Genomic DNA, 19,643 nt, shown 5'->3' on the forward strand with positions numbered 1-19,643 from the left:
CAACAATAAACTATATCAATCAATCATCAATCATAGGAGTACTATCGAAGAGCTATTTTTCTCCCATGTTCGGACACTGCTATAGCACAACTCAGGAAAGGTTTGCATCTGAATACATTAGGAGTTTTTGTTGGGAAATCTAAGTATCGTTAGTTTTGTGGGTGGGACATTTTTTAGCCTGAAATCGGGAAAAATAAGCAGCTGAGTACGACACTTTGGCAACGTTGCGAGTAGCGTTGCCATATTGTCGTACTCAGAACATCGCATTTTCCTGTTTCTGACCCATAACAACTGCAGATAAACATCGATAATTAACCATCTGAACTCTAATTGTGAATGTATATCGTTATCAGTGTTGCCTCGACAGTTTTGGGCCTCAAGCAGAAGAAAAAATTATGCCTAGTACGACAATATGGTAACTTGCGAGCGACGATGCGAGTCAGTGCTCCGTCCACCACCATCGAGGCAGGATGTACGGCGGTGCTCTCCCTCCTCCTCCACCTCCTGAGTATTCCTGGCGGGCAGCGATGAGCAAGCAGAAGAGACGCAACGCCTTCTTCTTCTACTTCATGATGGCCAAGAAACCCGAAGTAGAGAAGCGGCTCAAGAGAAAGGTGGATATGGCCAAGCTGGTGACGGCGGAGTGGCAGGTGAGGTACCGCATGGCACTCACTGGTTCCTCCTTTATTCTTCCCTCCCTCCTTCCTTCCCCCGTGCCTGTCTTATCTAGGAATGCTTATCTAGGAATAAATAGTGGGGAATTAAGAGGACTTCTTATGATGCCCCCCACCTCTTAGGACTAGTTAGCCAGTATCTTAGTTAATCAAATCAAGGCGTCTGTCATAACGCGCTTTAAAAGTGGCTATTGTTGGGGCAGTTACCACACACTCATTGTCATCAGGGTTGTGTGGGCTGCCGGGTGCTCCGGTAAGGGCGATTAGGCGAGGTGTGGCACTGTTACGTAAGACTTGCAATCGAGCTTCAAGGGTTCGTGGCAGCGCTGACGTGCTTACCTAGCGAAGATAGAGTTGGACTGGGGTGCTGAAGGGGACCGTGCCATCTAGTGGCTGGAGGGGGCCCGGGCCCATATAAGCTAAAATATCAAAATATTCAAATAATACACATTGGCATGGGTTAAGTCCAGGGGCCCATGTGTCATGCCCAGGATTTTCTTTTCTATTTCCTCTATTTCCCAACACGTCCTCTGCTTGTATCGAAACACACGAGAAATTAATCAAGACAAGGTGAGGGTATTCGCCGGCTGCCTGGCATTGAACCAACGTGACAGGAGAGCCACTCCTTACCGAGTCGGCCAAAGAGGTACCCCGCTAGCTAAGTGGGTTATGGGAGGCTCGTTCATCAGGCCTTGTCGCCGCACTACACATGTACCTTGGGGGGCCCATGTGCCATTGACAATTAACATAGCATATCAGTTGTGATCAATATTGAAAATTTAATGAATTAAAATATGTGGGTCCTGCAGAGCACTTCGGCGGAAGTGGGACCAGATAAATAAGAAATACGAGTAAGTACATTGGCACACGGGCATATAGGCTAGTCCGATCCTGAGTGAAGATGCTTACCCAGTGAAGGTATAAGAGGCAAGAGAGTCATAAGGGCCTGGTGCCTCTTCTCTGTTTCTGTTCAGCCTCAACCTGGTCATATCTGTTCTTAACCCGGTGGTGGCAGCGGGGATCATGTTTCTTAAAGGACGCTCTAAGCGAATTAATGAGAAAAAATCATCACTCGTGCAAACCATTTCATAATATATATCAACTCATTTGTGATCAGTTTATGCTTCATCTATTTTGGGGGGGTTATGTCATGGCAAAAATTTGGCCCGTTGCTGGTACACGGTAAAGCCACAAATTTCGCCTGTCGCTGCTACCGGGTTAAACATATTCACACTAGTGCTGGTGATTACATGTTCAGTGAGGCTGTTCCACTTGTTAGTAATCCTCAGGGTTGGCATTAAAAAACCCACCCAAAAACACAAAAAATAAACCCAGCCAGCCAGGCAGGGAACTCACAGGCACAGGTGGGCAGCACAAGTCTGAAAAGATACACTACACAAAATGCTTGCTTGCACCCCTGACTCCCAGTGGCACCAACCAACACCTGCCATTATTATTGTATCAGAATATTGGTAAACATTAGAAAAAAAATGCATTTCATATGTTACACTCCCATTGAAAATTATGATATGTTTTTCTACACATACATGTTTTCAAGAGATATAGGTTATGTTGAAATATATTGATTTTTATATACTGTATATGAGAGAGAGAGAGAGAGAGAGAGAGAGAGAGAGATTTACATAGATTTACATAGAAAATCAGACCACACAGACCCCATGGTCCAGACTAGGTGGTCTGTCCTTAAACCTAAGTGATTTTGCATTAATCAGATGGCTCCAAAACGTTGCTTTTCTACTCTAGTTAATATTAAGTTCAAGGAAGTGACGGTCGAGCTTGTTTTTAAAGGATTCAATCGTGTTACACTGGACCACTGATGGTGGGAGCTTATTCCATTCTCGCACTACAACGCTGGTGAAGAAAAATTTGGTGCAGTCTGAATTTACTTGTCTACATTTGAGTTTTGTGCCATTGTTCCTCGTTCGCAAAGTGTCATCGATCATAAACAATTTTGTTCTGTCTACATTCGTGAAACCATTAAGTATTTTAAAACATTCGATCAGTTTTCCTCGGAGGCGACGTTTCTCAAGAGAGAACATGTTAAGGGTGGAAAGCCTTTCTTCGTAGGATTTGTTGCGTAAGGAAGGGATCATTTTTGTTGCTCGACGCTGAACACCTTCTAGTTTAGCAATGTCCTTTGCATGGTGGGGAGACCAAAACTGTACCGCATATTCCAAGTGGGGTCTGACTAAACTATTGTAGAGCGGAAGTATTACATCTTTATTCTTGAATAAAAAAGTTTCTTTTAATGAAGCCCAACATTCTGTTCGCTTTATTTGCTGCATCGATGCATTGATGTGAGAATTTGAGGTTTCACGCGATTTTAATCCCCAGGTCCTTAACGCATTGAACGCTTGTGAGTTTAACGCCGTGTATTTCGTAATCGAACTTCTTATTTTTTGTTCCAACTTGAAGGACCTGGCACTTGTCTACGTTAAAGGGCATCTCCCATTTATCCGACCAAGCTGAAATTTTGTGCAAATCCTCTTGGAGGCTTTGCCTGTCTTCGTCAGTGAAAACCGAGTTACCAATCCTTGTGTCGTCTGCAGATTTACTAATGCGATTATTGAGTCCAACATCCACGTCGTTGATGTAAATAATGAAGAGCACTGGGCCAAGAATCGAGCCCTGAGGGACGCCACTAGTGACCGGCGCCCACTCTGAGTTAAATCCGTCAATCACAACTCTTTGTTGTCTGTTGCTCAACCAATTCGCGATCCATTGGTTTACTTGACCGTCAATGCCTATTTGCTTTAATTTATAAAGTAATTTATGATGTGGGACTTTATCAAACGCTTTCTGGAAATCAAGATAGACTACGTCCACTGATATGGTTACGTCATAAATTGAGAAGAGATCGTTATAAAAGGTCAGTAGCTTTGACAGGCAGGATCTTTTGTTTCGGAAGCCATGTTGTGAATCCCCAATTAATGAGTGGCTTTCGAGGTAACTCACAATTTTGTCTCTAATTATGCTCTCGAGTAGCTTACCTACAATTGAAATTAGACTAATGGGTCGGTAGTTACCTGGTATTTTTTTGTCTCCTTTCTTAAAAATCGGTGTCACGTTAGCCTTTTTCCAATCCGAAGGGACGATGCCTTGTCGCAAGGACATTTAAGCAGTATAGGATATACTTTGTCGAGTCCGGGACTTTTATTTGTTTTAAGTGAATGGAGAGCTTTAAGGACTTCATCGGTTGTTATTTCAAAATTAGGCAATGCATGCTCGAGATTTACAATAGTACTGGTGTTGGTGGGAGCAAGAGGAAGACTGTTAGTATTAAACACCGAGGAAAAGTAATTGTTGAAGAGGTTTGCAATGTGTTGGCTGTCAGTCACTAGTGCACCGTCGCTGTTTGTTAAAGGTCCAATACCACTTTTGATCGCCTTTCTGTTGTTTATGTAACTGAAGAAAGATTTCGGATTATTTTTACAGTTGGCTGCAATATTTTCTTCATATCTACGCTTTGCCTGACCTACTAGTCTTTTTACTCGTCGCCTGGCATCAGTATAAAGTCTAATGTTTTCGGGCGTGCTTTGTTCTTTCTTTAACCTGTAAAACAATTTTCTCTCATTGACTGATTGTTTAATTTCGCTATTAAACCACGGTGGGCTTTTATTAGTGTTAATTCGTTTCTCGCACAAGGGGACGAATGTGTTCTGCTGAGTGAGTAAGTGATTTTTAAGGCTTAGCCAGGCTTCCTCTACGTTGCCGTCATCTGATAGTTGTATTTCTATTAGTTTTTGTCGGATTTCTACGAAGTTAGCTCTTTTGAAATTGGGCACCTTTACTTTATTTTCAGTCACTGATGATTGACTCTAATGTCGACGCGCACTAATTTATGATCGCAAGAACCGAGGTGTTCACCTACCGTGACACTACTGACTAGGTTATCTTGGGTCGTTATAACAAGGTCGAGTATATTATTTTGTCGAGTTGGCTCAGAAACCATTTGGCTTAGATAATTTTCTTCTAGAAATTCGATCATTCTATGTGACTCGCCTTCTGTACCTGACAGTGTCGCCCAGTCGATATGGGGGAGGTGAAAGTCTCCTAATATCAGTGAGTCGTTGTTATTAAGTGACTGCCTTAAGACGCTGTACATTTCAAGGTCGTCATCGAGTGATTGCCCGGGAGGTCTGTAGGTGACAGATATATTTAAATTGACTTTTGCAATGGTTACTCGCACGCACAAATGTTCAACGTTACTGTTTCCCGGTGTTTTGTCAGTGAGTTGCAAATAGCTTTTGACATAAAGGGCAACGCCACCGCCTCTACGGTTTACACGATCTTTGTTGAAGAGTCTGTAGCCATCTATGTTGTATTCGGAACTTAAATCAATATTTGTGGTGTCGATAAATGTTTCGGTTATAGCAATTATGTCAAAATTTTCTGTTAGAGGAAGACATCTCAGTTCATCAAATTTGTTTGTTAGGCTACGCGCATTGAAACTAAGGATTTTTAAGTTATCTTGAGGCTTGGTAATAGAGGTGGTGGTACTTGCGGGATCACGGTTACGGGTTTGTTGCGATGCACGGCGTCTATTTACACGGGCGGGGTGGGGGGACGTGGCTGTGACTCGTTTTTTGCTCGGATGACACGTACTGCGTCGTTGAGGAGCCTTCCGAATCTGGCTGCCCCGATGGGAGACAGGTGCAATCCGTCCCTGTGGAAGAGCTCACTTTGTCCATAGAAACTGTCCCATGCGTTGAAGAACTCCACGTCAACTGAGAGAGAGAGAGAGAGAGAGAGAGAGAGAGAGAGAGAGAGAGAGAGAGAGAGAGAGAGTCTAACCAAGATAGCCAGCCAGACAGAGCACAAGATATGTACAACATATGCACACCTAAAAAGTAAATTTTCATGTGTTATATAATAAATTAGCTTGCGTGAGTCCCCCATCCAGTACATTGTCCCGTCCACCAGGCTCAGCCCAGCAATAGGTCTGGCTTGGCCCGCTCAGGCATCACACATATCAGGCTCCTTTCACCATTGAGTTCATTGTATGCTGCACATCATGGTATTACATGTATATCCATAAGATGTTTATTTCAAGGATTATAAGTGCTTGAAGAACAGCTATTTGTGGCCCAGTCCCCCCCCCTGAGGGAGCCCTTGTGGTCAAAACACCCGCCCTTCAGGGGTTCAAGATCATGTGGGATGTGCTCACTACTCCAGGTCCATAACTCTTAGAGAATGAACTCCAACACCTAAGCCCTGAACATAGATATTTAGATGAATTGTATGTTTTTAATCAGTTTATCATATTCCAACTTTGCCCCGAGAGTCAGTTTTTTACTTAATTTTTAACCCGTCCGCTGCGATTGGCACGGATTTGGCTTTCACTAGTAGCCTGGTAACGTATAGTCCCAGGTCTTTCTCTGCCTCTGTGGTGGATAGTGGAGTGTTTCCCATGTGGTATTGGTGTGCTGGATATCCCTTCACTGGTAACCTGATTACATACACTCCCAGGTCTTTCTCTGCCTCTGTGGTGAATAGTGGAGTGTTTCCCATGTGGTATTGGTGTGCTGGATATCCCTTCACTGGTAGCCTGGTTACATACAATCCCAGGTCTTTCTCTGCCTCTGTGGTGGATAGTGGAGTGTTTCCCATGTGGTATTGGTGTGCTGGACATCCCCTCCCAAGGTGCAGGACTTTCCATTTTTCTTCATTGAATTGTAGCAGCCACCTTTTGTGCCTTTCCTATAACATGGTGAGGTCTTCTTATAGGAAATCCACAGTCAAGGGGCTATGCAGAATTTTCCAGGCTTTTTTTTCCCCGATGCAAATAGTTATAACCTGTATGGGGTGATGAATGTACCCTCTTTACCCCCCTCCCACAGGCACTCCCAGAGGAACAGTGGAAGAAATACCAGCTGATGACCGGAGAAAGCAGGGAGAGGCTGAATTGCCGAGGGGTGACGCTGCGCTGCCTTGACGAGGCTGCTCAGGAGAAAAAGCACCAGGCCGAGGAGATGAAGAGGGACATTGTCGACTTGGTGGACATTATGTGTGTGTGTGTGTGTGTGTGTGTGTGTGTGTGTGTGTGTGTGTGTATCACAACCTAGTTCAGACCTCACCAAAGCATGCATTGTGTTCAAGTGATCTCATACAAGCAAGCATATTAACCCGGCAGCAGCGACGGGTCAAATTTGTGCCATGATATAATTATACCTCCCAAAATAGATGATGCATAAACTGATCACAAATGCTTTGATATATATTATGAAATGGTTTGTGTGAGGGCTGATTTTTTCTAATTTTTCTCGCTCAGAGGGACCATTAAGAAACATGATCCACCACCGCCTGGTTAATATGTGCCGCCGACGATCTGTTCAGCAGGATGCAGCGTGCTCTGAGGCGACCCCGGGCAGGAGGCAACATGTGACCTCGTGCGCCAAACCTTTGACCTCTATTCAGGAGCAGTAAGTAGCGGGCTTTTTTATTTTTTTTATGCCCTGGAACTGTCTCCTTAGCTGTAAAAAAAAAAAAAATACTGACTCATTGCCTTCCTGGGGTGAACAGACTGTGATCCAGGTGAACGTATTACTCGGGTAACTTATTCACTGAGGCGTGTGTTGCCGGCGAGAAAATGGGTCATCCTCACTCTGCTCCGAGTCTATTATGGACCATTATCTCTCTCTCTCTCTCTCTCTCTCTCTCTCTCTCTCTCTCTCTCTCTCTCTCTCTCTCTCTCTCTCTCTCTCTCTCTCTCGGCCCACATTTCGACCGCCACACACATTTGACCAGGCTTTTCTAGGAGTTGTGGGCATTTCCAGGGGTAGCTTTGTGACCCTTCCTCTGTACTGTGAACCTAAGAAAACACACATTTGACCAGGCTTTCCTAGAAGTTGTGGGCATTTCCAGGGGTAGTTTTGTGACCCTTCCTCTGTACTGTGAACCTAAAGAAACACACATATGACCAGGCTTTCCTAGGAGTTGTGGGCATTTCCGGGGATATTTTTGTGACCCTTCCTCTGTACTGTGAACCTAAAGAAACACACATATGAACTGGCTCTCCTTGTAGTTATGGGCATTTCAGGGTAGTTTGTGAACCTTCCTCTGTACTGTGAACCTAAGAAAACACACATTTGACAAGGCTTTCCTAGAAGTTGTGGGCGTTTCCAGGCGTAGTTTTGTGACCCTTCCTCTGTACTGTGAACCTAAAGAAACACACATGACCAGGCTTTCCTAGGAGTTGTGGGCCTTTACAGGGGTAGTTTTTTGACCATACCTCTGTACTGTGAAACTAAGAAACACACATTTGACAAAGCTTTCCTAGGAGTTGTGGGCATTTCCAGGGGTAGTTTTGTGACCCTTCCTCTGTACTGTGAACGTAAAGAAACACACATATGACCAGGCTTTCCTAGGAGTTGTGGGCATTTCCAGGGGTAGTTTGTGACCCTTCCTCTGTACTGTGAAGCTAAAGAAACACACATATGACCAGGCTTTCCTAGGAGTTATGAGCATTTCCAGGGGTAGTTTTGTGACCCTTCCTGTGTACTGTGAACCTAAAGAAACACACATATGACCAGGCTTTCCTAGGAGTTGTGGGCATTTCAGAGGTAGTTTGTGACCCTTCCTCTGTACTGTGAACCTAAAGAAACACACATATGACCAGGCTTTCCTAGGAGTTATGGGCATTTCCAGGGGTAGTTTTGTGACCCTTCCTCTGTACTGTGAACCTAAGAAAACACACATTTGACAAGGCTTTCCTAGGAGTTGTGGGCATTTCCAGGGGTAGTTTGTGACCCTTCCTCTGTACTGTGAACCTAAAGAAACACACATATGACCAGGCTTTCCTAGGAGTTGTGGGCATTTCCAGGGGTAGTTTTGTGACCCTTCCTCTGTACTGTGAACCTAAGAAAACACACATTTGACAAGGTTTTCCTAGGAGTTGTGGGCATTTCCAGGGGTAGTTTTGTGACCCTGGTGGTAGTGTGACCCTTCCTCTGTACCGTGAACCTAAGGAAGCACACATATGACCAGGCTTTCCTAGGAGTTGTGGGCATTTCCCAGAGTAGTTGTGTGACCCTGGTGGTAGTGTGACCCTTCCTCTGTACCGTGAACCTAAGGAAACACACATTTGACCAGGCTTTTCTAGGAGTTGTGGGCATTTCCCAGGGTAGTTGTGTGACCCTGGTGGTAGTGTGACTCTTCCTCTGTACCGTGAACCTAAGGAAACACACATTTGACCAGGCTTTCCCTAGGATTTGTGGGCATTTCCCAGGGTAGTTGTGTGACCCTGGTGGTAGTGTGACCCTTCCTTTGTACCGTGAACCTAAAGAAGCACATATTTGGCAAGGCTTTTCCTAGGATTTGTGGGCATTTCCCAGGGTAGTTGTGTGACCCTGGTGGTAGTTTGACCCTTCCTCTGTACCATGAACCTAAGGGAACACACATTTGGCAAGGCTTTCCCTAGGATTTGTGGACATTTCCCAGGGTAGTTGTGTGACCCTGGTGGTAGTTTGACCCTTCCTCTGTACCATGAACCTAAGGGAACACACTTTTGACCAGACTTCCCTAGGAGTTGTGGGCATTTCCCGGATTAGGTGTGTGACCCTGGTGGTAGTGTGACCCTTCCTCTGTACTGTGAACCTAAAGAAACACACATTTGACCAGGCTTTCCTAGGAGTTGTGGGCATTTCCCGGGTTAGGTGTGTGACCCTTCCTCTGTACCGTGAACCTAAGGAAACACACATTAGAACTCAACCCACCTCCGTTTTGGCCCTGGGAGGTGGTTGGTGTGAGGGTCTGAACCAGGCTCACCAGCAGGGACTTGGCACGACACACACTTTAACTTGTGACTATAATTCAGCCTCTGACTGCTGCTGCGGTCATAACTTTGGGGTGTAACATTTTTTTTTTTTTTGTGTGTGTGTGTGTGTGAAGAGGAAGAGGAAGGAAGATTATAGATTTTTCCTTTTCAGATGTGGAGGTATCTCTCTCTCTCTCTCTCTCTCTCTCTCTCTCTCTCTCTCTCTCTCTCTCTCTCTCTCTCTCTCTCTCTCTCTCTCTCTCTCTCTCTCTCTCTCTCAGGAATGAGAAAATACAGGTTAATTTTATATACTTATTATTATTATTATTATTATTATTATTATTATTATTATTATTATTACTGATCGTGCAACTGATGGAAGCTGGGACAGGAAGTTGCTGATATTTGGTAAGCTACTATTGTCTCTTTCAACCATGATTTCTACCAGTCTACCACAATCTACCAGGGTCTAACCACTACACAATATTCGCCCAACATCCCTCTGCCAGTTTTTTCCACAATTCAACCATCAGTCATCACAAGTTCAACCCAAAAACTCAACTTGTTCAAAACTTTTTCAGCTCTGTAACCCCAAAATTTCAACCCAAGACCTGACATTCAACCACGATTTCTACCATTCCACCACAATCTACCGGGACCTAACCACCATAAATCTTTTCAGGGCTATGGCTGACTGGCTGATGCTGTCTGGTCACTCAGCTCAGCAAGGGACTGGAAGCTGGAACTCTCTCTCTCTCTCTCTCTCTCTCTCTCTCTCTCTCTCTCTCTCTCTCTCTCTCTCTCTCTCTCTCTCTCTCTCTCTCTCTCTCTCACACAAAAAAAAAAAAGTAGCGTAAAAGTGTATAAGGTCCATTGAAAAGAAGAGAGAGAGAGTGTGTTCCATCTCATCCTCTCTCCCTCTCTCTCTATTCCCCCAACATCCAGGCGGCATCTTGGGAGGGGAGGAGAAGAGAAGGGAAGGGAAGAATACAATAGCTCACTGGTGGACAGAGGAAAGAGACAAGGAAGAAGAAGAAGAGTAGGTTTAAATATATCCATTGTAATATATATTTCCAAACTTTATTAGTATTCTCTTTATAAAAATACAGGGAGAGAGAGTTAGTTCCATCTCTCGCTCATCTCTGCCCTTCAATTAATCTCCTTCCATCTTCTCCTCTACAGGACTCGTCTCGTCTGGTCTCCCCCAGCATCCAGGCAGCATCTTGAAGGCCTGACTGGTTCCTTCGGCTCAGTGGTCTCGTCTCTGTCTCCCTCCCTGCAAGAGTCTGGCAGAGTTTAGTGCCAAGAATGTGTGTGTGTGTGTGTGTGTGTGTGTGTGTGTGTGTGTGTGTGTGTGTGTCTCTCTCTCTCTCTCTCTCTCTCTCTCTCTCTCTCTCTCTCTCTCTCTCTCTCTCTCTCTCTCTCTCTCTCTCTCTCTCTCTCTCTCAGCTCCCCGGCGCCACAGGGTGTCCCCCCCACCGTGTGTTGACAACCCCCACAGACACTTGCCCCCCCATACACATACGAACCCCCCCCCCCCCTCTCTCTCTCTCTCTCTCTCTCTCTCTCTCTCTCTCTCTCTCTCTGCAAGAAATGTCAGTTTGCTCAATAAATATACAAGCAATTTCTGGTGTTTTTTTTCGTCCATTCTGCAAAGTTTACAAAGACACAGACCTTGATAAAAGTGGAGATTACAAAGAAACGAAAATGAGGAGGAAGAGGAAAGATTAAGCTATTTTTTGACATAGGAGGAAAGGAGGAAGAGAGGAAGGAAAAGGGAGAGAAATGGAGTTGAACTTGGAGGAGGAAATGAACGAAACCACTAAAATTACGCTGGAGAAATACACAGACCTTTTATAAAAGTGGAGATAGGAGAGGAATGGAAAGGAGGAGGAGGAAAAGGAAAGAGTAAGCTATTTTTTGGTGTAGGAGAAAAGGAGGAAGAGGTGGAAAATGGACTTGAACTTGGAGGAGGAAATGAATGAAACCACCAAAATTATGCCAGAAATACACAGACCTCGATAAAAAAATGGAGATAACTGAACTGAAAAGGATGAGGAGGAAAAGGAAGATGGGAGGAGGAAGAGGAAAGATTAAGCTATTTTTTGGCATAGGAGGAAAGGAGGAAGAGGTGGAGGAGGAAAGAGGAGAAAAATGGACTTGAACTTGGAGGAGGAAATGAACAAAACCACCAAAACTGCGCCGGAGAAATACACAGACCTTGATAAAAGTGGAGATAACTGGGAAACGAAGAGGAGGAGGAAGAAGAAGAAGACAGGAGGAGGAAGAGGAAAGATTAAGCTATTTTTTTGGCATAGGAGGAAAGGAAGAAGAGAGGAGGAAAGAAGGGAAAAACGGAGGAAACCTGGAGAGAATCAGTGAGAGAAAGGACCTGTTTTTAAGGCAGCCCCTAACCTGACGTAACCTTGGGCCTGAGCATACACAGGGGGTGGGTTGCTTCACTCACCCACCATCTCCATCCGTCCTCCCCCATGCCATGAGGTGCGTGGGTGTCCCTCGGTGGTCTCCTGGGCTCACTGGAGGGCAGAGTCTGGTCTTATCTCGGTTGCTTCCCTGCAAGAACCATCACGGAGTTAGTGTGTGTGTGTGTGTGTGTGTGTGTGTGTGTGTGTGTGTGTGTGTGTGTGTGTGTCAACTTCAAGTGCCAATATCTCTGCAAGGACAACAGTTAGGAACACAATATTCTAACACAAGATGCTCCTAACACTCGCCTACAACACCTGTAACTGGCAGTGCTTCTAGCTCCTGTGACACGAGGAACCAAATCATTTGGGGATGTCGTGGACCTTGTGAGAGGTGACCCTTCGCTACCAGGACTAGGCTGGGATGGCTGGCTTTTGGACCCTCAACGGGGAGCACGGCTAAGTATGCGAGTTAACCGCATGAAGGGTCACTTTGGACCATGTTCTGAGAAATGGTTACAAGCAGGAGTTCATAGATGCAAATTCTACTACTAATAACAAGGGCTCCACGACCTGATGTGTGAATAGACAGGGAGTGAGCGCGTAGGCAGGAAGTGCCGGGAGGCGGAACACTCGTGGGTCCTCCTATGGACGGGTATAAGGCCGGCGGGCATGAACTGTTCACGTGGGCGTTGTCATGACGTTTTGTGACGTGTTGTGATGTAAAACGACACGGTGGTGACGATTTGTATGGTAGCCGCTGGCCCTATATAAGAGCTCCTCGGCAAGGAGCAGGAGTGTCGCATTCACCAATTCAGTAACAGTCAACCTATTTTGGGGCTGTGGCCGTTACTGTACTTGAGGCAACACTGGTGAGTAGAATTACGAGACTCTGTTAGGAGAAGCCGTATTTCTTGTGACTGTGTAGCATGTGATCGTTCTGGAGTATTAGGAACTTTGTTATGTTGAGTAGGAACATTCAGTGTTGTTGGTAGTGAAACGTAACCAACCGTACATGTGTGTTTCATTAGTGACTGCGACTACGAGTGTGTCTGCCGTGAAGATTGTTGATTTCATTTGGGCGTGTGACAGTCAGTAGTGACGTTAACTTGTTGATTCTGTACTTACTCATGTGCTCAGGTAGATTCCTTTCACTGTTAGAATAAATATTATAAGCAACTTAGTCATTACCATCCCCGTACTACACCTCCCTCTGACACGTTAGCAACTTATTAAGTGTGTAAACGGGAGTACAAAATGTCCTACTCAATCCTTTTACATTTGCCGACTTCTAACCTGAAAACTGCCTCCTTCATCCCAATAGCTGGAAAAATTTATAGTTATCATTAAAATCGTCAATTGCAGATGTCTTTGGGGAATAATTAAGGGTCAAAACCAGGTAATTATGATGCCCTGAGTACGACAATCTGGCACCACCGCTCAGAAGACACTTTGGCTCGGAAGATAGTTTTTTGACATGAGGAATTGACTATTTTAACAGGGACGACTACCAACACAGGGACGGCTACCGGCACAGGGACGGCTACCAACACAGGGACAGCTACCAACACAGGGACGACTACCAACACAGGGACGGCTACCGACACAGGGACGACTACCAACACAGACGACTACCAACACAGAGACGACTACCAATACGGGGACGGCTACCGACACAGGGACAACTAGCAACACAGGGACAACTAACAACACAGGGACAGCTTCCACCAGTGTTTTGTCACCTTTGAGAGCGGTAAGTGTAATCCTTCGCCTCCTAAAATCTTATTCAATTTCCTTTATGTAGTGAGCATACCAATTCCTGACAGCATAGTTATTTTCATGGTATATAATAAAATTAATAGAGAGAGAAAGTGAGAGAGAGAGAGAGAGAGAGAGAGAGAGAGAGAGAGAGAGAGAGAGAGAGAGAGAGAGAGAGAGAGAGAAAAAAAAAAGTCAATCTAACTCATAATTGGATAAAGATAGAACAACACAGATAGTGTCAAAAGAAAGAAGATTAAATACTCTACAAATACATAAGAGCGAATCTCAAACAAACAAACAGGAAGCAGAGAAAAACATCCTTGACCCTGGTAGAGCGACACCAGAAATTGAAAAACAAGAATTAAAAATGTCAATTAAAATAGAAATTACTCAAAATTGGATAAAGATAGAAACATACAGATAAGTGTCAAAAGAAAGACAATTAAATACTCTACAAATACACAAAAGCGAATCTCAAACATACAAACAGAAAGCAGAGAAAAACATCCTTGAACCTGGTAGAGCGACCCCGGAAATTGAAAAACGTGTATGAAAAATGTTGATAAAAATGGGAATTACTCAAAATTGGATAAAGATAGGAACATGCAGGTAGCAATAAAGGAAGAGAAAGGATCAATCAACAACTTCATAAGAGAAAATCTCAAACAAACAAACAAGCACACTCGTATACCTGGTAAAACGAGCCTACGGTGTTAAGACTAGAGGGAAGACTCATAAAAAGTTCTGATAAAAGTCAAAATAAGTCATAATTGAATAAAGATAGAAGGATGCAGATCAAGCCAAAAGAAAGAGAAATGATGAATCTACAACTCCTTCAGAGGAAAACATAAACAAACAAACAACCACTCTAATATACCTGGTAGAGCGATCCCATGGTGGCGCTGGTGGGAGGAATCACATTGTTGACGAAGAAGATGAGGGCATCCTCGGGTCTCAGGGGAATTATCTTGCGCATGAGGAAGTAGAATTGACCGACTGGCAAAGGAAACAAATACTTCTTGTCGATACGAGCCTGAGGGGCCTTCTCCACGATGACCTGTAATAGTAGTAGTAGTAGTAGTAGTAGTAGTAGTAGTAGTGGTAGTAGTAGTAATAGTAGTAGTAGTAGTAGTAGTAGTAGTAGTAGTAGTAGTAGTAGTAGTAGTAGTAGTAGTAGTAGTGGTAGTAGTAGTAGTAGATAGAGAGAGAGAGAATGACACATACACACTCTCTCAATCATACGAGAGAGAGAGAGAGAGAGAGAGAGAGAGAGAGAGAGAGAGAGAGAGAGACACAAACCACAACACTAACACAACACCAATAAATCACTGTATAATCTGTTTTCACCCCGGAGATGCGCACTGGGGCCGCGCGCACCTCTGGATCACTCCCCTACACACAGGCTATACAAGTGAACAGGGTAATTACTATATATTATTACCCCGGAGATGCGCACTGAGGCCGCGCGCACCTCTGGATCACTCCCCTACACACAGGCTATAGAAGTGAACAGGGTAACCACGTGTAACTATTTTACCCTTACGTCAACAAGTTTCAAAGGCTAAAATGGCGCTCAGTTGAGTTTTCCTTAATGATTTTTTAGGCTCACAGTACAGAGGAAGGGTCAAGCTGTCACCAGGGTCACAAAACTAACCCTGGAAATGCCCATGACTCCTTCAAAAGCCTTGGCAAATGTGTGTTTTCTTTGGTTCACGGTAGAGAGGAAGGGTCAAACTGTCACCAGGGTCAAAACACAGCCCCTAGAAATGCCCACTACTCCTAGGAAAGCATTGTCAAATATGTGTTTTCAGGTTCACGGTAAAGAGGAGAGGTCAAACTGTCACCAGGGTCACGAAACTACCCATGGAAATGCCCGAAACTCTTAGGAAAGCCTTGTCAAATGTGTGTTTTTTTAGGTTCACAGTACAGAGATGGAGTCAAACTGCCACCAGGGTCACAAAACTACCCCTGGAAATGCCCAAAATCCCTCCGAAAGTCTTGTCAAATGTATGCTTCCTTAGGTTCACGGTACAGAGGAGGGGTCAAACTGCCACCAGGGTCACAAAGCTACCCCTGGAAATGCCCAAAACGCCTATGAAAGCCTTGTCAAATGTATGTTTTCTTAGGTTCACGGTACAGAGGAGGGGTCGAACTGCCACCAAGGTCACAAAACTACCCCTGGAAATGCCCAGAACTACTACGAAAGCCTTGTCAAATGTGTATTGTTTTTTTGGTTCACGGTACAGAGGAAGGGTCAAACTGTCACCAGGTTCACAAAACTACCCCTGAAAATGCCCACAACTCCTAGCGAAGCCTTGTCAAATGTATGTTTTCTTAGGTTCACAGTACAGAGGAAGGGTCAAACTACCACCAGGGTCACAAAACTACCCCTGGAAATGCCCACAACTCCTAGGAAAGCCTTGTCAAATGTGTGTTTTCTTATGTTCACGGTACAGAGGAAAGGTCAAATTATCACCAGGGTCACAAAACTACCCCTGGAGATGCCCATAACTTGTCAAATGTGTGTTTTCTTAGGCTCACGGTACAGAGGAAAGGTCAAACTGTTACCAGGGTCACAAAACTACCCTGCTGGAAATGCCCACAACTACTACGAAAGCCTTGTCAAATGTGTGTTTTGTTAGGTTCACGGTACTGAGGAAAGGTCACACTACCACCCGGTCTAAAACTACCCCTGGAAATGCCCAGAACTCCTAGGAAAGCCTTGTCAAATGTGTGTTTTCTTAGGTTCACGGTACTGAGGAAGGGTCGAACTACCACCAGGGTCACAAAACTACCCCTGGAAATGCTCACAATTACTACGAAAGCCTTGTCAAATGTGTGTTTTCTTAGGTTCACGGTACTGAGGAGGGGTCGAACTACCTCCAGGGTCACAAAACTACCTCTGGAAATGCTCACAACAACTACGAAAGCCTTGTCAAATGTGTGTTTTCTCAAGTTCACGGTACAGAGGAAGGGTCAAACTGTCACCAGGGTCACAAAGCTACCCCTGGAAATGCCCACAACTCCTAGAGAAGCCTTGTCAAATGTGTTTTTTCTTATGTTCACGGTACAGAGGAAGGGTCTAACTACAACCAGGGTCACAAAACTACCCCTGGAAATGCTTACAACTACTACGAAAGCCTTGTCAAATGTGTGTTTTGTTAGGTTCACGGTACTGAGGAAGGGTCGAACTACCACTAGGGTCACAAAACTACCCCTGGAAATGCCCACAACTACTACGAAAGCCTTGTCAAATGTGTGTTTTGTTAGGTTCACGATACTGAGGAAGGGTCACGCTACCACCTGGGTCACAAAACTATCCCTGGAAATGCCCACAACTCCTAGGGAAGCCTTGTCAAATGTATGAAATGTATGTTTTCTTAGGTTCACGGTACAGAGGAAGGGTCAAACTACCACCAGGGTCACAAAACTACCCCTGGAAATGCCCACAACTCCTAGGAAAGCCTTGTCAAATGTGTGTTTTCTTATGTTCACGGTACAGAGGAAGGGTCAAACTACCACCAGGGTAAAAAAAACTACCCGTGGAAATGCCCAGAACTTGTCAAATGTGTGTTTTCTTAGGTTCACGGTACAGAGGAAAGGTCAAACTGTTACCAGGGTCACAAAACTACCCTGCTGGAAATACCCACAACTACTACGAAAACCTTGTCAAATGTGTGTTTTGTTATTATCACGGTACTGAGGAAGGGTCACAAAACTACCCCTAGAAATGCCCACTACTCCTAGGAAAGCATTGTCAAATATGTGTTTTCAGGTTCACGGTAAAGAGGAGAGGTCGAACTACCACCAGGGTCACAAAACTACCCCTGGAAATGCTCACAATTACTACGAAAGCCTTGTCAAATGTGTGTTTTCTTAGGTTCACGGTAAGAGGAAGGGTCAAACTGTCACCAGGGCCACAAAACTACCCCTGGAAATGCCCACAACTCCTAGGAAAGCCTTGTCAAATGTGTGTTTCCTTAGGTTCACGGTACAGAGGAGTCGAACTGCCACCAGGGTCACAAAACTACACCATACCTTAATGTTCCAGTACTTACTACTGACAGGTACTACTAACGTCTTCCCTCACACGACTCGTAAGCCAACCAGTACGTTCTTAATGACACAAAGACTGACCGGTGATTCAATTTTACCTCAAACCACTAAAAAGATCATTGCACTGTTCATTAACTTCATACTGACAGGTGTTGAAATCTTAATTACCTCACACGACTATCAGCGCAGGTAACACACACACACACACACACACACACACACACACGCGTACCTTCCCTCCTCCTCTCTTTACGTCCAGATAGCAAATAGCCAGTCCTTTTTCCTCTCTCTTCCTCCTCCCCCTCCCTTCCTCCTCTTCCTCCCTCCTTTCCTTCTCCTCTTCCTCCCTCCCTTCCTCCTCCTCCCCCTCTCTCCATTCCCTCTTTTCCTCCCCTTTTTATCCGTTCATAGTTAATTAGTTAGGTAGTTAGAGAGTTAAGTAGTTAAGTAGTAGTAGTAGTAATGGAGGTGGTAGTCTGTGTGTGTGTGTGTGTGTGTGTGTGTGTGTGTGTGTGTGTAACATAAGAACTTGGAGTCTGCAGAGACAGCTCAGGTAGCCGTTCCTCTGGAGGAACACAGAGCTCCCGTGTAGCTCCCGTGTATCTAACCCCACCTAATATCACTGCTAGGTGAATTTATCTACACGTGAAATGATAAACCCAACTTATCTTAACTCACCACATGACTCTAACCCTATTCCTTATCCACCACCCTGACTGTACACCAATTTTGCCTATGGCCGTGTGTGTGTGTGTGTGTGTGTGTGTGTGTGTGTGTGTGTGTGTGTGTGTGTGTGTGTGTGTGTGTGTGTGTGTGTGTGTGTGTGTGTGTGTGTGTGTGTGTGTGTGTGTGTGTGTGTGTGTGTGTGTGTGTGTGTGTGTGTGTGTGTGTGTTGATGTGCTGAATTAGTCTTTTCTCTTGTAATTATTTTTCGCATATTTTATTTAGCCCTTCATATAAATCTCTTTTTCCTTTAAATTTGAGTTAATCTTTTTATCTTGTTATATTTCCCCCTCAGGTCCATATAATTAATTCTTTCCTCTTTGTCTGATGCAAAGTTTTCTGAGGTTCTTTCTCAGACCTTTGCAGGAAGCACAAATGATTTCCCTTCCAAATATTCTTCTATTTCCTACATTTTTTTCTAATTTTGCGTTGGTTTTCATGTTTTCTTTTTCATCTTAAATTTCACTTGGTCTTTTTTTCTTTTAATCAAGCTGTTTTTGTCTTAGATTGGACTCTCTCTCTCTCTCTCTCTCTCTCTCTCTCTCTCTCTCTCTCTCTCTCTCTCTCTCTCTCTCTCTCTCTCTCTCTCTCTCTCTCTCTCTCTCTCTCTCTCTCTCTCTCTCTCTCTCTCTCTCTCTCTCTCTCTCTCTCTCTCTCTCTCTCTCTCTCTCTCTCTCTTTTACAACGAAGTCCAGATTCCCTCTTTCCACTGAATTTAAATTACGGACATTTTTTCCTCATGTATTTAATTCATCACTTTTTCCTCCCACTTTTCCTCCTGCTCAGACGGTCGCAACACCCTCCCCGCCCGCGTCTCGTCCGTCCTTCTTTGCATTGAATTTAAATTAAGGACATTTTTCCTCATATTTATATCGTCACTTTTTCTTTCCATCGTCACTCTTTTCTTTCCACTTTTCCTCCTGATCAGATTGTCGCACCACACCCCGAACCGCGTCGGGTTCCCAAGAGTGCTTGTCCCGTAGAAATCTTACAAAACACCGCCAGAGATATGAACACACCCGTATCCTGAGAGGTTCTTGACACGGCGATGTGAAACGTTTGAAACTATGGGTCCTGAACTATCAAGACGGCAGATTAGTTGGGTCCAGCTAATATGTTTATGAACGATACGAATCATGCGATCCACGTTAGTGGCCGCTACCACGGAGCACGATGGGAAGTCAGGGGTGGGTCCAGCTAATATGTTTATGAACGCTACGAATCATGCGT

At 44.6% G+C, this 19,643-nt stretch overlaps 1 protein-coding gene and 1 long non-coding RNA gene across 4 annotated transcripts; one reads left to right on the plus strand and one right to left on the minus strand.

Annotated features, from left to right (window-relative positions):
- Positions 1-292: 292 nt before the first annotated feature.
- Positions 293-10,781, plus strand: LOC127003209 (uncharacterized). Of its 3 annotated transcripts, none has more exons than XR_007757002.1 (4): positions 293-650; positions 6,536-7,117; positions 10,133-10,489; positions 10,633-10,781. XR_007757002.1 is itself a non-coding variant. In XM_050869587.1 (4 exons), exons 1-3 carry the CDS (start codon positions 471-473, stop codon positions 7,004-7,006), a joined length of 387 nt encoding a protein of 128 aa, XP_050725544.1. In that variant the 5' UTR covers positions 340-470; the 3' UTR covers positions 7,007-7,117; positions 10,133-10,301. The 3 variants fall into 3 exon arrangements, 2 of the variants coding, with proteins under 2 accessions (XP_050725544.1, XP_050725543.1); XM_050869587.1 differs by lacking the exon at positions 10,633-10,781 and having other exon boundaries at positions 340-650; positions 6,536-6,702; positions 6,967-7,117; positions 10,133-10,301; XM_050869586.1 differs by lacking the exon at positions 10,133-10,489 and having other exon boundaries at positions 342-650; positions 6,536-6,702; positions 6,967-7,117; positions 10,633-10,767.
- Positions 10,517-17,944, minus strand: LOC127003210 (uncharacterized). The gene is made up of 4 exons (XR_007757003.1): positions 17,923-17,944; positions 14,512-14,691; positions 11,918-12,024; positions 10,517-10,726 (listed from the first exon to the last, which is right to left on the minus strand). It is a non-coding gene; the product is annotated as an uncharacterized LOC127003210 (long non-coding RNA).
- Positions 17,945-19,643: the final 1,699 nt, after the last annotated feature.

Source organism: Eriocheir sinensis, chromosome 25 (genome assembly GCF_024679095.1).
Source record: "Eriocheir sinensis breed Jianghai 21 chromosome 25, ASM2467909v1, whole genome shotgun sequence".
Classification (NCBI taxonomy): domain Eukaryota; kingdom Metazoa; phylum Arthropoda; class Malacostraca; order Decapoda; family Varunidae; genus Eriocheir; species Eriocheir sinensis.